Source organism: Engystomops pustulosus, chromosome 1, assembly GCF_040894005.1.
Source record: "Engystomops pustulosus chromosome 1, aEngPut4.maternal, whole genome shotgun sequence".
NCBI classification, from domain to species: Eukaryota; Metazoa; Chordata; class Amphibia; order Anura; family Leptodactylidae; genus Engystomops; species Engystomops pustulosus.
This window is the reverse complement of record NC_092411.1, coordinates 146,276,051-146,289,881: the sequence shown is the minus strand read 5'-3', so window position 1 is coordinate 146,289,881 and position 13,831 is coordinate 146,276,051. Positions and strand designations below refer to the sequence as shown.

General features: G+C 41.7%; 1 protein-coding gene across 1 annotated transcript; it reads right to left on the bottom strand.

Annotated features, from left to right (window-relative positions):
- Positions 1 to 8,255: 8,255 nt before the first annotated feature.
- Positions 8,256 to 12,705, bottom strand: TSSK6 (testis specific serine kinase 6). Its single transcript, XM_072126551.1, has 2 exons — positions 11,969 to 12,705; positions 8,256 to 8,561 (listed from the first exon to the last, which is right to left on the bottom strand). The coding sequence occupies exons 1-2, from the start codon at positions 12,509 to 12,511 to the stop codon at positions 8,292 to 8,294; spliced, it is 813 nt and encodes a 270-aa protein (XP_071982652.1). The 5' UTR covers positions 12,512 to 12,705; the 3' UTR covers positions 8,256 to 8,291.
- Between the last annotated feature and the right edge of the window lie 1,126 nt (positions 12,706 to 13,831).

Here is a 13,831-nt window from a genome sequence, read left to right as displayed (position 1 = left end):
AGCATCCTTTTTATGGAGTTGTGCCCAAAACAGGACAGCATATTACAGATGAGGTTGAACGAATGCCTTGTACAGTGGTAATATTACATCCCTATACGAAGAGTCCATACCACTTTTGATAAATGACAAGATCTTGCTGGCTTTAGAGGCACCTGATTGACATTGCATGCCGTTTTTTAATCTGTGTTCTACTGGTACCCCAGGTCCTTCTTAACCAGAGAGACTCCCAGATTACTCCCCCAACGACATACGTTAGATGTGAATTATTAGCCCCCAGATGCATAATCTTACATTTATCTACATTGAACTTCGTTTGCCAAGTGGATGACCAAAAAAAACTCCAAGTCACCCTGCAGTCTATGAACATCCTCCATAGACTTAAACTTCAGAACAGATGAGGTCGGCACTTTTTGTTTCACCGGAAATCTTGAATCCTTTATTTAAACATAGTGACACAGCAAGTTACAGATATTAACACATAAGTGCAGAAAAAAAAGCATCTTCTTACGCGTTTCTGACCAATATGGTCCTTCTATGACTAATGACCTTATTGGTCAGAAACTCGTAAGAAGATGCTTTTTTTTCTGCACTTATGTGTTAATACCTGTAACTTGCTGTGTCACCATGTTTAAATAAAGGATTCAAGATTCCCGGTGAAACAATGTGCCGACCTCATCTGTTCTGAAGTTTGTTTGCTTGGGAGAAGAGAAGTACTCTGTTTTGAGCAGGTTCGTTTGGTGTGTATTCACACACAACAGTGATCCTCCATAGACTGTAATACACTACACAGCTTGGTGTCGTCTGCAAAAATAGATACAGTGCTATTAATTCCTAACTCTATCATTAATAAATAGTGGGACAAGCACATAAGTGGTTTTAAGTGTACCCCAGGGTTCTAACTAGTGACCATTCTGAGTAGGAATCATTGACCACAACTTTCTGGATACGATCCTTCAGCCAGTTTTCAATCCAATTGCAAATGATTCCTGCCAAACCACTAGATCTTATTTTACCCATCAGGCGTCTGAGGGACAGTGTCAAATGCCTTTGCAAAGTCCAAGAACACATTGCATGGCAAGGTTCTGGAGCCTTTTCAAATATTGGCACCACATTTGCCTTGTGCCAGGGAATCCCTGAAGATTTTATACAGAGGCACAGCAATACCAGAACTGTGTTCTTTAAGAATTATGGGGTGTAACCCATCTGGTCCAGGACTCATTGATTTTAATGAGCGATGATTGGATAATTTCTACATTCAGCCAGTATAGTATATTACAGGATGCATGACCGGCAATGGCACCTTCAACGTCAGTTCTTTCTTCTATTGTATAAACGTAGCTAAAAAAACCCATTCAGTATCTCCACCTTCTCTTGGTCTCCAGTCACCAATGCACCAGTTTCAGAATATAGGGTCCAACTATTGCTGACCCATTTTTTCACATTGATATACTTAAAACATTTCTTAGGATTTGTTTTGCTATCTTTGGCCACCAGTCTTTTATTTTGTATTTTGGCTGAATTTTTTTTCCTCCTTACAGATTTTGGTAAGTGTTTTTGTAATTATTGAAGGCTTCAGGTGTCCTGTCAGTTTCATATTCTTTTTGAATGCCCTCCGAATCAACATTCGTATCATCATGTGACCGTTTCTGATCCCAATAGTACAGCCCTGAGTTACGGGAAATTAGCCGCCTTAAAATTAAATGTTTTTGAATTTCCCACATGTTTTTGAATTTTACAGTTTAAGAGGAAAATTGTTATGATCGCTGTTCCCGAGGGTTTCCTGGACAGTGACAATTTGGACAATTTCCACATTGGTGGAAATCACAAGGTCTAACAAAGCATCACCTCTTGTGGGATATTCAAAATGTCATAGGGAAATGGCGATCGGTTGCCATGACAGCCTCGGGTCTTCGTCAGACCCAAGGCTGCATGGCTTCTGAAGATTTGTTAAAATGAGCCAGTGGCTCCTTGTAAAGAATCCTATGTAAAAACACCATATACTAAAATACAGTAATATTGCGGTATATGGTAGGAATGATCAGACCATCTAGGTTTAAATTACCATAGACAGTCTAAAAAAAAATAGCAATAACTAAATAAAATAAAATAATGAAAAATAACAAATTCAAATCAGCCACCCCCCCCCTTTCCCTCGAACTTAAATCACGAAAATGTTGGATATCGCCATGTCCCAAAATGCTTGATCTATTAAAATAAAAAAACTGTTATTGCCGGAGGTGAACCACATAACTGCAAATAGCGCCCAAATATCCAAAATGTGACTATCACCATTTTACATAACAAAAAAATTAATAAAAAGTAATCAATAGGTTGCATAGTCTAATACAAAGGGGCTTTTACAAATGTAAAAAAAAAAATTATTGTGAGAATACCGTTTGACTTTTACAGTTCATTAGGCATCACCACGACGGTGCCTTTATCTGCCATCCTAACTATGGTATTTGGGTCCTCTTGTAAGCTGTTTAGGGCTCCCAACAGTTTCTTATTCATATTTGATCTTTTACACTTTTTTTTTTTTTTTTTTTTTTATATCTCATAATTTTTTCAATTATCATTCCATGGTATTGTGAAATGTATCCATGGCCTCCACTCTAGATTCTTTAGGGTAGAAACTAGGGTTAGTAACGTTCCATGTAGATTCATTGATATTATCTACATGTCCCTCATCCCAGCTCTGCAATAACAGTACAGGCGGTCCCCTACTTAAGAACACCTGACTTACCCCTAGTTACAAACAGACCTCTGGATTTTGGTAATGTATTGTACTTTAGTCCTGGACTACAATAAACAGCTTTAACAGTTATCAATGGTGTCTGTAATTAAGATTTATTGTTACTCCTGGTTCTTATGACAACCCAACACTTTTAAAAATCCAATTGTCACAGAGACCCAAAAAATTTTGACTGGATTTACAATAATAAAGTATACGGTTCTGACTTGCATACAAACTCAACTTAAGAACAAACCTACAGAACCTATCTTGTATGTAACCCAGGGACTGCTTGTAGTGCTAATTGTTCACTATATCGCAACCCCTCAAAACAATTGACCTGAGTGTGTACATCCCTGGAGTCCCCCTAATCCAAGTCGTCATCATCACCATTAACAAGAAAGTGCCTCTTAACTGGAATTTCCCTTAAAAAAATGTATTAATGTTCTTTAAAGTTGTAAATAGATCAGTCACACGTCGGGCAGAAATTGAGACCTAAAGATAGAACCTCAATTTGCTCTGGGGTTAGTGTAGTATCTGAGAGGTTTAATATATCCAGGTCAATTCTTATACATATTCCACATTTGTACAATGAAGAGATTATGCTCAATATATAAGTGATGGTCATATGATTAAATGCGATATACAGTTATCAATGGTACCACATTTTTATATCTTGCCTTTATATTTATAGCAATGTTACAACAGTCACATTCTAAAGAATAGGTAAACAATAAACATAAGTTTAAACTCAGAAATTAACTTGGAGGGGGGGGGGGTATATGTAGGGTATTGATCTCCCATCCCTTTTGTGGGTTAATAATAGTAACAGTGGTGGCATCAGTAGTCATAGCAATGGTATACCTCACTATATCTTTCTCTTAGGTTCAAGTGTTAGGATTGGTGTTACTTGAGTGAACCTCCAGATTGTTATTATTCTGGGTAGGGGCAGGGGGCGGTTGCCCTTCCACGTACCGTCTCCAAGGGGACCATATCTTACTGAATTTAGCGTGTGCTTGGGAAGACCAACTGGATAATTCTTCCATTCTGCATAATTGGGAAACTTTCCCATCCCATGTAGGGATGGATGGGGCTTCTGTTTGCCTCCAGTAAAGGGGGATCATGATATATATTGCGATTATCGGTCATATTAGCTGTACAGGAATAAACTTGTAAAAAGCCAGTCGAATCAGAATAATGGCTTCAATCCAAAACACAGCAAACGGTCAATAAGTGAAGTGTGCGCTCGATCTATAGCATGCAGGTAGGTCCTTGCTGCTTGTAGCGGGAATATGAGCGATTGCCGCTAGATATGGAACGGTGTTCACACACACAGATATGTTGCAAAGGTAACAAGATAAAAGATGACTCAAATAATTAGGAGTGAGAGCTATCACCACGGTGACGACGGTAACTGTAATGGATGAACTAAGGGAATCTGTATACAACCTAAGAAATACTGGTAACCAAAGCCGAGAAACTCCTAAAATATCAGGGAAAACGATAGCGAGTTATGATATCTGACAGGGAGTATATTATGGTTGGTCAATTGTTTACAACAATATTGTTGGTATTAAGCTGTTACACATTGGATTTTATGGCTTGACTACGGTCCACGAATAAAACGTGAAGTATTACTTTTGAAAATTATCGGATGAATGTGTCCTGTTTGCTGGATCAAACACCCTTGATATTGGAAGTACGTTTTTCCTCATGAGTTTATGCCTTTACTGGTATGGGATTGCGACTATTTTATGTTAATTTCTTTTAGATTTAGTTGATCAAAACTTATCAACAGGAAGATTTTAAATTCCTTGTAGATTTCCTTTTGCATTTGCATGCAACCCTTTTAAGTGTACAACCACAAATTTTTTTTTTAATTAAATTTTGTGTGGCCCAAATCCCACATCCCCTTTCAGTGTACGGAGCTGTGTAAAGTGTCCGATTTTAAACAATTGGTGAGGGCTGTTTTAGTACATCACAGTGTTCTATCCCACTGTTGTGTTTGAACAGGCTCAGAAATAGACTATGGTGGAGATTTATCATTAGGCAGGATTTTGCGCAGATGTCTGTGTTAAACTGGCGGGCTTCCGACAGTCTGGTGTTTGTGGAGTGTTAATTGCCTACAGACTTGTGTGTGCTCTATGCGTATAGACTGCACCAGTCGCACATATGTATAAAGTCTGTGCAATTTCTATCTTTTTGCGATATTTTTGCACAGGCTGCTGGCAGAGTGTCTGTCCATCTGAAATATTCAGGTCAAAGATGTGCCAGCACCAACCCTACAATCCCCCTCCATGCTAGCAATCACCCTACAAGCCGCAGCCGTGCTGTCTCCCAGCCAACCTCCACCAACACTTCCAGTCCAAACACTACAAGCTGCAGCCACACTCCCACAGCCCTACCATTCATGGCCATGCCAACAAGTCAGCAACCGCCGGCCATTATTTCACAAAACCTAGCTACAGGGCCCCAGTATCTAGCTGCAGGTCCCCGAAGGTATATAGCTCCAGCCCCCCAGGTTATTTTATTCAGTAGGGCTTCACTACGGCATTAATAAAAAAATAAAACTGTACTTGCCTTTCCCGGCGTGTGGCATGGCATCCTCTTCTATCACGTGACCTGGACATGGTGCCCTTGTTCCCCAGTTTGTCGCGGCTCATCGTTACATGAATCATGTCAATGGTGCCATGCCACCTCGTCAATCCGTATTATGGATCTTCACATGGGTTCAGAGCGTTGGAGGCCCACGGCGCCGGGCACCCACCCACCCATACTGGCCACCATGACATGGCTCTTTGTTATACACTGCATGTACACTAATAATTCCTTATGAACTTTAGTCCATGATGAATGACTTCATGCGTTTAGAACCTGTGATATCTCTCTTAATTTTTGCAGTCCTTGTAGATAGATGCAGAGATTGCTCTCCAAACCTTCCTGTTTGGCCATTTTAAGGGGCGTAAAAAGGAGAGGTTGGGCCCCATAGTAGATGTTATAAATTACATCTACAAGTGGGTGAAGCTTAAGGTCTAATTTGCATGGTTCCCTGGCATAGGTGCACCCCGGTGTGGGGAGGTTTGTGACAGTAGATTTCTCCAAGGGCCCCCCTTTCCCCTTAAAAACATATATACATATTTGTACACTCATATATGTACACATAAAGTTTTATGCATTCATATATACATTTATACATTCACACAGTATATACAAACTCATACAGTATTTACACACAGCATATACACACATAGTATAGACACATCACATAAAATACTTGCATATAGTATATATACACACCATATACTTAGACAATATACACACAACATATATACACATAATTGCACCAGTGTATGATGCTACCGTCTTCCCCTGGCACTCGGCAGATCTATTAGAAGGCTCTGGCCTCCTGATAAATCCGGGTGGCTGGCAGTGCAGTGATGCACTGAGCCGCCGGGGCTCTCATGCCAGGTCTGACTTGGTGCAGAATTGCGCCTGAGCCTAATGGCGCATAAATCACAAGCTGTGTACAAGCTGTAATAAATATGCCCCATGCTGTGTATACATACATATAGCATGTAAACATATACATACAGTACATACATCATATACACACATAGATATACATTCATACAGAATATATATAAACTAAATACACACACAGCATATACACGCACTCACAGCAGATATATATATTAGAGATATATCTATGTATATACACCCAAAGGTACATACATTTGCGATTGTGCTGGCAGGTGGGCCAAGTGGGGCCACAGATTTTTCATGTGGGCAGGCGGGCTACAGATAAACCGATAGGGCTGGGGGGTGGCCGCAGATGAGGCCGGAGGCCAGTGGCCCAGGTGTCTTCAGATAAATGGGCAGGACGGGTGGTCGCAGCTGAAACGGGCGGGACGGGCAGCAGAAGACCACAGAGGAGGTGACAGAGGGATGGCACGGGGGCCCCTATTACTGCCCCATGTCGTCCCAGTCTGAAGGGAAGGGCCTGGGAGAACGACATTCATAAATGTTTGTTCTGCTGTCTATCCCAGTCCCTGAGCCATGCGGGCCTCATAGCAACCGCTACGACTGTTGTTTACGTCCCTGGTCATTCTATTGTAGGTGTTTGTATATTTTTCACTTTGACCACGTGGAAAAGCCTTGCCCAAGGCCACGGCTCAGGCCTGCATATTCTGTGCAGCACAATATCATTCTCATAATGTACGTAACACCAATAGTCATTAATCATAACTCTGGTCTTGTTGTAGGGAACATGCTCCACATTTTCTATACATGGCTTATATGTAGAGACACAATAAATGGGCGGGCGGGCAGTATGAAGTTGCTCAAAATTGTGGTTAATTTGAAGCTCCAGTGCTTGATGTGTACCAGTGCCAACTACAATGTATTATTGTGGGTACAGTCAAATTTCAAGAATTTCAAGGGCTACTATGAACATACATCACCACCTTACACCTGATGTAGTAGCGATGGACCCACATAACCTCCTCCTATTTGGTGTAGTTTTGCTTTTAAATTTGCGTTCTTTTGAAAATTCTTCGTTGATGTATCCAGTGTTGCACACCCAAGTAAGCATGACTTTCGAGTTGCGTTTCTTTCTCACAAAAAAACCCCAGCAAAAACAATGTCTGCACAAAAATTATATGTCAAAGAGCTACATCCGACTAGTGATAATCTCTCCCCGATGTGTTCATAATTGGAGTCGGCAACATCCAACCGGAGCAACCGCACTAGGTGTAAACACTGATTGTGACCCTTAGATTAACCCCTTAGGTGATGTCTATATGGCGACAGTGTCTACACATTGGCAATCCACTACACCACGATCGGTGGGCACTAATGCATTGCCATGGCAGCCGGGGGCCTAGTGAAGGCCCTCAGGTCTACTATTGTTAGGGGTATTCCCATTTTAGCAAATTAATGTTAATGTTTTTATGATAATTATACAATTTTTCAGTATACTTTTTATACCAATTCACAGTTTTCTTCTTCCTATCCTTCTATAGAAAGCTATGTTTGGCTCCAGTGGACAGAAATCGAAGACGGTAATCAGAGCTGTGTGACCATTTCTGTTCACTGGAAGTAAGCATAGATTTCTATAGAAGGACAGCAAGCGGAGATCTAGAGGAATTGATGCAGAATGTATATTGAAAAATTGTATAACTTTTTCTAATACAAACAATAACATTGATTTGCTGTAATGTGACCACCCCTTTAAGTCCTGTGTTCTTTGGAAAGGAGGGGGGTTATTTGACCTATTATTATACATATTACATATTATTACATATAACATGTATTATTTACATACGATTACTGTAAAATTTACATACAAGCCAGACTGCACAGAAACATGTTCAACCCGTGAAAGCGGACCGATATGTTTGATCCCGTAGACATAACACATTATGCAAACATACAGGTCGGTTTCCATGATCTAATGATGTAAAATTTCCTTTGTTCAGTGGCTTCCTCTTTTTATTTTTTTTAAAGATTTCTACAAATCTAATAATTTAATGGTACTCAAACCTTCTCTTTATTGATAGGTTTACGCTGTTAGAAGCCAGACATGCCGTATAAGTGTGAAGATATCAGGACGATCTTTAGGGTTGTATTGCAGCATTTCTTCGATGAGACACTTGCATTTTGTCTCCACTTCTACAGATTTTGGAAAGTTCACTCCTTCTTTCTGAATTTTTGGCAGTGCTTTTAAGTTTGAGTCATCAAATGGCTTTTTACCAGTCACCATTATGTAGAGGATCACACCCAGGCTCCATATGTCATATTTCCTTGGATCATAGGGAATACTCTGCAGCACCTACAACAATAGCTCTGTTACACCAGAAAATAAGTAGCTACCTCTACTTTCATTACAGTAAATATCCAGTAATTGCAACTCCATTTACCTTGATATACGTATAGCAGTTAAAGTAATGAACTACAGAGCCCTTGCCATTGCGCATTGCTGTTAGATATTAGAGGCAGAACTGCACCCTAGCTGGCAACTGAGCCAGTGCAGGCTATAGGCCAGGGGTAGGGAACCTATGGCTCAGGAGCCAGATATGGCTCTTTTGTTGGCTGCATCTGGCTCTCAGACAGATCTTTAATAAATAGTGATGGCTGCTGTGTGTGTCTTAGACTGATCACTGGACAGGCTAAGCCTGGGTCAAAGAGAAGAGTGTGGGAGCAATGAGGAGCTGGCTGCAGAGAGCACTGGGAAGTGAATATTCATTTTTTGTGCTGTGCTGTGGCTACCTATCTCCCTGGGGGCATGTGCTGTGGCTACCTATCTACTGGGGTTTGAGCTGTGGCTACCTATTTACTTAGGGGCATGTGCTGTGGCTACCTATTTACTGGGAGGATGTGCTATAGCTACCTATTTACTGGGGGGGTATGTGCTGGGGCTACCTATCTACTGGGAGGCATGTGGGGGGGGTGTCAGGATTTGGAGTAGTGGACCACCACAGACGAGGATGTAAGCAGACACCTGGGACCGGAATCTAAGTGGCACCCGGTCTTCACCAGAGCCCACCACAAAGCAGTATGGTCTTGCTGCAGTGTGGTACCACCAGGTCGTTCCACAGGCGCAACTTGTCCACGGTGGCAGCCAAGGTCGAAGTACAGGATCACTAGGCAGTATCATGGTCAAGAATAGGCAGACGGTCAAGGCAGGCGGCAATTATGTGAGGTCGGGGAAGGAACAAGAGGTCAGGGCTGGCAGTAAAGGAGCAGAATCGGGAATAGGTCTGGGGTCACAACGGGAGGTCAACACTTGGGAAGGAAACACTGTGGAAAGCTTCCTTTAAATCTGCGAGTGCCGGCGCGTGCTAGCCAGCCCGGGGCAGGAGCAGGAACATGGAGAGGTGAGTGAGTTCGGAAAGGGGCGCAACCACAGAGATGGGCACGGGTGTGCCTGCATTACGAGACGTAGATCACAGGGGCACCCGTGACACTGAGACTACCTATCTACTGGGGGGCACGTGCATATTGTACGGCTTTTACATAATAACATTTTAAAATATGTGGTGTTCATGTCTCTCTCAGCCAAAAAGGTTTCTGACCCCTGCTATAGGCAGTGCCTAGGTGCCGGGCAAGAACGCCCACCACTGGCCCACTGCACCTCTCAGCCAGCACTGAGGGAAGAGTAGACACAATTCCTGGCCTCTGCACCAGAAATTGTGACTAAATCACAGTTTGTATGCCTGTTTTTCAAGTGTACAAGCTGTAATAACCCCCACCCCCCAGGTGCGATGATGTAACTGCATCGCAAAAATAGATCCATGCTGCTTACTACAGTGGTTTGGAGTAGGAGGCGTGATGTAATGTGTGCTTTGCGTCTTCCAACCAAGATGGCACATGAGAACAAAACAAGTGAGTATTGTTTTTTTTTTTTTTGTGCAGTGAGGGGGGTGCCATACTGAGAGGAATTTTGTGTATTGTGAAATTAAGGTGGTATTGGATGTGAGAACTCTCATTTTGATGTGCTATTATTTAGTGTGGGGCATATTAAGAGGGTATTGTTAGGTAGGAGAAGACTCATTTGGAGGAATTATTGGGAGGGTCCCACATTGAGGGGCTATTATTACATGGGGCCCCATCGAGGGGTCATTATTGGGAGAGGTCCACATTGAGGCGCCATTATTGGGAGCGGTCCATATTGAGGCGCCATTATTAGGAGAGGACCACATTGAGGGGCTATTATTGGGAGAGGACCACATTTAGGGGCCATAATTAGGAGAGGACTACATTGAGGGGGCATTAGGTTGGTAGTGCTCATTGTGGGGGACATATTAGTAAAGGTCCACAATCTGGGAACATTCATTGTAGGGGACTTTCTTTAGCTTGAGGGTAGTGTTATTGGGCTATATATCCATAGGATATCTCATAAATACACTATGGGCCACATTTATTAAGCAGTCTGTGCCAGTATCGTGGCATAGACTGCACATAAATACATATGCCAACTGCTTGCACATGTATTTATTTATAAGGCGTTTCTGCCAGCATTGTACCGTGGCATGCATAGCGCCACAATACTTTGAACATAAAGGGGTGTTCCGGTACGTATTCGCACAGTGCACCACATTTATGTTGGAAGTCCAACATAATTGTGGTGCAAGCCCAGTAAACTTGTGGTGTATGCCCAAAGTGCATAAACAAAGTGCACCAGTTTTTTCTGGTGCACTCCGTTTATGCGCTTTGGGCGTCCACAGGGTGCGCAGATTCATGAAGACCAGTTTTGAATTTAATACAATCTGCATGCTGCCTCACTAATAATAAATGTGGCCAAATAAGTGCCTTCCTTATAAATGACTTCATTCCAGCAGAGGCCCAAATGGTGAGTGGATCAGTTTTCCATTTGTGTTAAGTGAAGCACTGAAATAGTCTATTTGGACAGCTATTTATGGTGCTCCAATAGACTTCCCATTCCGCTCTGCTATGGTAAGCAGGTTAGTGGACTCTAAGGCTATATTCACACTGCCGTTGCCCGCCCGTACCGTACCGTAGCGGGCAACGGCAGTGTACGGGGAGAGGAGGAGGAGGTGAGCGCAGCTCACCCCCGCCCCTCTCCATAGCAACCTATGGCGCACGGCCCCGTATTACGGGAAAAGATAGGACAGGTCCTATCTTTTTCCCGGGCACCGTACCGCTCCCGTAGGGTGCCGTGCGCCCATAGGAGTGTATGGGGGACGTATATCGGCCGTATATACGTCCCCCATACGTTCGTGTGAATATAGCCTAAGATAGGAGCATGTATTGTGTATATGTCATTAAAACTATACATGCAAATATTTAAGTATGAGGTGTGCAAACAGGGGGCGTTAAAGGGGTATTCTAATCTGGACATACACATTAAGGGCTCATACAGACGGGCGTGTCGGGGGAACTGCTCCTTTCCAGCCCCTCCCATTGGGCAACTGCCTAGTCACACAGCGGATGCTAATGAAAGGTACAATATAACATATCTTTTTTTCTGTATTCCAATTTTTTATACAAAAACACTTTGGCAGTGTATGTACTATGCTCTGTGGGGACTGGGGGAGTGCTAAAAATGGGTCTCCTGGTGACAGGTTCCCTTTAATATAGCCCTCACACTGTATAAGTGTATGAAGTCATATACTGTGTTGGGCTGTAATGGGGGGGATCACCTTTAGCAGTGATGGTTCCACACCCCAAAATGCAGCCCTATATACCTATAGTACAACATGAAACTAATAAACTCACCTCAGGGGAAGCATATGCTGCGGATCCACAGTATGTGGTACAGAGTTTTGAGCCATGTGGAAATGTGATACCAAAGCTAAAGTCCGTGAGCTTGACGTTGTTATCTGAAGTAATAAGTATGTTCTCGCACTTTAAATCTCTGTGTGCCACATGTTGCTCATGTAGATACTTGATGGCCTTGGTGATCTGCTTGAAAAGACTTCTGGCTTTTTCATCTGAAAACCATCCTTTATTCTGTATTAATTCCAGAAGATCTGTGAGACACAGTTCCATTACTATAAAATGTAATCCATTACTTATCTCAATAAACTCAAAAGTAGTGACGATGTTTGGATGTCGGGAATTTCTCAAAATGTCCAGTTCACGGGGTAGAAATTTTCTGGTGTATTCAGCTGGGATCTTTCTCTTGTCTATAACCTTAATAGCAACTTTGCAGCGGTGTTTGCTTGATTTTGCCATTTTGACTTTTGAATAGGCTCCTTCACCGATTGTACATAATGTGCTGTAACCCAGGTCCTTTAACAGAAGATCAACAGTGGACATGATGCCAAGAAGAGACCAACCCCATAACAAGCCTCACCTTAAAGCATGATCAATAGCTTGAATAGTGATGGGAAGGATCCTCTGTAGTTTTAATGATTGTAAAGGAAGGATTCAACCTGTAAAGTTGTGTTATGTTTAATAGCTTCCCAAATATTCTTTACTATCCCTATTGACATTAACTTGCAACACTGCTCAGGTAACAATAGGCTTATCTATGACCTTTGTTTGGTTGCCATGGTTATAACTGGCAAAGGATGTGTTAGCAGTGTAGCCTGTACTATCCTTCTGCAACGGTGTGCTGTGCTACTGTACTCACTACCAAAGAGTGCATCATTGGATTGAGAAAGTAGGATGATTGGGCCAAACAGAGAACTCATTGTTTGATCTTCTAACAAGTGTTCACCATCCAGACAAATGTGTCACTCTTATTACATACCTATCTCTGGCCTGGCTATTACAAGGGAAATATTTGGTGTCTGCTTAAATTACATGTCCTGTGAGCCACTGTCTCATGGTTCCTTGGGTTTTAATAATAATCTTTATTTTTATAGCACCATCAAATTCCGTAGCACTTTACAAATCATAATGATGATTGCTTTTATTGTGATGTGTCTGACTATCCCAAAGGCATTGTTTGTAAATTCCTTACTATAAGGCTGCATTTAGATGAACATATGACCCCAGGCCTATTCTGTGGAATATTTTGGTTGATTACAGAAGCATGGTAAGACAACCTCTTGGGTGCTCTGGAAATTAGACACAACTTTATGCAGGAAATTTCCATCAAGTTTGAGAGTTATTCTATCCTTCGAAACCATAAGAATGAGTAGAGTTTGTAGTTTGAAAGTCAAAAATCTAATACTGTTCATGGTGTTTGGTTCATAAGATTCTTTGGTCAAGGTGTTCAGAACTATAGTTAGATCTCACTGAAGGGCGCATGCTTTTGTTCATTCATTTTTCGCTCCCTACCTTCAGAAATCTATAATTTTTCAATGAACAGAGCTGTAAGAGGGCTTACTTCTACATTAGAATTGTACTTCTCAATGATGGTGGTTAATACATTTTAAAAAATTTAAAACATCGTGTATGAAAAAAATATTTTTAGTTTCGTCATCTTTTGACGCTAATAAATTTTTCATATTTCAGTGTACACAGCCGTGTAAGGTGTGATTTTTTTTTTTTTGCAAGATAAGCTGACATTTTCATTACTACAATTTTGATGGTAGTTTGATCACTTTTTGTAACATTTTTTATATTTTGCGAAATGGCAAAAAGTGGCTTTTTGGACTTTTGGACCCTACTTTCCATTACTAAGTTCAA

Excerpts from the sequence above, each read along its gene's own strand:
- TSSK6 (XM_072126551.1), bottom strand. The coding sequence starts at position 12,511 with ATGTCCACTGTTGATCTTCTGTTAAAGGACCTGGGTTACAGCACATTA. Across the intron at positions 8,562-11,968 it reads CAGCATATGCTTCCCCTGAG|GTGCTGCAGAGTATTCCCTA; the intron begins GTGAGTTTATTA and ends CTATTGTTGTAG.